Source organism: Lonchura striata, chromosome 2 (assembly GCF_046129695.1).
Source record: "Lonchura striata isolate bLonStr1 chromosome 2, bLonStr1.mat, whole genome shotgun sequence".
Classification (NCBI taxonomy): Eukaryota; Metazoa; Chordata; class Aves; order Passeriformes; family Estrildidae; genus Lonchura; species Lonchura striata.
The window spans coordinates 109,003,864-109,006,326 of NC_134604.1; the positions used below are offsets into that span (position 1 = coordinate 109,003,864).

The following is a 2,463-nucleotide window of genomic DNA, read 5'->3' on the forward strand; positions in this document are numbered from 1 at the left end:
CCGCCCGCGGCGCCGCTCGGTGCCCGTGCCCCCCGCTGCCCCCGTGCCCGGGGCCGCGCCGGCGCTGGGGAGCCCTCTGCGGCCGCCGCTGCCTTGTCCCAGGGCTGCCGTGCGAGGGAGTCGCCGCCGCACTAGAGCGGCCCTCCCGCGGCCTCGGTTTCTGCCGCCAGCGCCCGGCCCCCTCGGGATGCCCGCGGCGCGGGCTCTGCTCCCGGCGCCCTCCCCCGCCGGGGGCCGAGAGGCGGGGCCGGCGCGGCCGCCGCCCGCCGCCTTTATCTGGCGTGGCGGCGCTGGGGGTGGCACTGGGGAACACCTTGTTGTAAGATACACGCTATAAATACGGCGCCGGGGATGGGCGTGCGGCCACGGGCGGCGGGGAACAGCTTCGAACTACGGTGGGTGCCGGCCCCGCGGCACGGCGGCTGGGGACCGCTTGAATTGTAATTACCGGCGCGGCGCGGAGCTGCCATTCCCTTGGCCACTCCCGACACCCGGTTCCCGGGAGGAGTTGCGAGGGAAGTTCTGCGTTTTGGCTAGTTTTGTACGGAGCGGAGCGGCGGCGGCGAGCCCCGGCGACTGCGGCAGGGCAGGCGGAGGAGCGGAGGGTGAGAGAAGGGACGGAGAGGGGAGGGCACGGGGCTGGGGATAAAGCGGCGGGGGAGGAGAAGGCGCTGGCGGGAGGGGACGGAGGACGGGAAGGCGGGCTGGGGGAGGGAGGAGGGAGCGCAGCCTCTAACCCCGGCGCCTCCGCCGCCGCCTCCCAGCAGGACGCTGATCGCGAGCAGCCGCCGAGCCCAGCCCGCGACCGAGGGCGGCCGGTGCCGCTAGCGCCGAGGAGGAGGAGGAGGAGGAGGTCGCCGCCGGAGGAGCCTCGCGGTCCGGTCCGAGCCGCGTCGCTGAGCACGCCCGCCCGGCCGCCAGCATGATGCAGATCTGCGACTCGTACAGCCAGAAGTACTCCCTGTTCAACGCCATGAACCGCTTCATCGGCGCCGTCAACAACATGGACCAGACGGTGATGGTGCCGAGCCTGCTGCGCGACGTGCCGCTGCTGCTGGAGGAGCTGGACGCGGCGGGCGCCGTGTGCCCGCCCCGGGATGCTGCCCTGCCGCCCGGCGACCCCGGCGCCTACTTCTCCCGCAGGGACATGTACAGCCACTACATGCTGCTCAAATCCATCCGCAACGACATCGAGTGGGGCGTGGTGCAGCCGCCGGCGGGCGAGGAGGCCGCCCGCAAGAAGGACAAGCTGGGCGGCGGGCCCGCCGAGGAGGGCGAGGGGGAGGAGGACCTGGAGCAGCAGTTCCATTACCACCTCAGCGGACTCCACTCGGTCCTCTCCAAGCTCACCCGCAAGGCCAACGTCCTCACCAACAGATACAAGCAGGAGATCGGCGTCAGCAGCTGGGGGCAGTGAGCGCCGCGGGCAGCGGGGAAGGGGCTCCGAGCCGGCGGGAGCGGCGCGTCCCCGCCCGGCGCTGCCGCTGCTGCGGCGGCCGAGGGCAGCGCCCCGGGCCCGGGCTTCCCTGCGCGCTCCCGAGACTGCAGCAGTTTTCTACCAACGCACAAGCGAGAGAAAGAAATGTAAATTAATCAATACTAGTTTATTAATTGTTTTGACCCCCTCCGTGTTTTTTTTCGTTGTACGGTCCGGGGCGAGCAGTCGCTGTGCCCGCCTCGGCAGGGAGGCTGAACCCGTGTGCGTACGAGGCATTGCTGGCTGATGAGGAGGCTCCGCTCAAGCCGATGAACATAACGAAACTGGCACGCAATTGTTTCTGTCACCTCGGAGGGAACCCAGTGAGCTAAGGAACATCCCTCTGTTGTGGGAGAGATGGCGGGTCCCATGGTTGTACATGTACTGGAGTTTATTTAAAACTTTTTTACTCAGATGTAGAGTATATTCTAAAATAAATGCAAATGTATTAACTAAGAGTGACCTAAACTTTTGGTATGATTTATCTTTCTTTAATTAAATGATATTTTTAACATCTAGAATTCTTATGGTTTTTTTTCTATGTTACATTCAGAGTTGCCTTACTAGATACAGAAATCTGTATGTGCAAGAGAGGGGGTTTTGTGGCTTTGTTTTTTGTTTTTTTTTCCATCAAAGCAATTAGACAGTGATGATAACTTGGCACATCTAAAATGTTTGAATCACCATATTAAACTTAACCATACATGGCCTGAATTTTAGGAGCTGTTCCCAGCTGCACAGTGCAGTTGCTCTGTGTGAGTGCTGGCTTGAAGGTCAGTGCCTCTTTAACAAAATCTGAGAAGATCGAGTCATGGTTACTCTGCAGGCAGCGATTCATGGAAATTGGACCAAAGCCTAGGAATGACTCTTGCTTTTTTCGGGAAGTATCTTAATGTACTGTGGGGAGCTCTTTTCTCTCCCTCAGAATAGGTCTGGCAGACTTGCCTCCCCAGTCTCTTGCATTTCTTTCCTCTAATCCTCCTTGG

At 62.0% G+C, this 2,463-nt stretch overlaps 1 protein-coding gene across 2 annotated transcripts; it reads left to right on the forward strand.

Annotated features, from left to right (window-relative positions):
• The first annotated feature begins 281 nt into the window (after positions 1 to 281).
• On the forward strand, positions 282 to 1,998 carry MID1IP1 (MID1 interacting protein 1). 2 transcript variants are annotated; one of them, XM_021553044.3, is made up of 2 exons: positions 282 to 605; positions 765 to 1,998. In XM_021553044.3, exon 2 carries the CDS (start codon positions 923 to 925, stop codon positions 1,415 to 1,417), a length of 495 nt encoding a protein of 164 aa, XP_021408719.1. In that variant the 5' UTR covers positions 282 to 605; positions 765 to 922; the 3' UTR covers positions 1,418 to 1,998. The 2 variants fall into 2 exon arrangements, with proteins under 2 accessions (XP_021408719.1, XP_021408718.1); XM_021553043.3 differs by having other exon boundaries at positions 768 to 1,998.
• Positions 1,999 to 2,463: the final 465 nt, after the last annotated feature.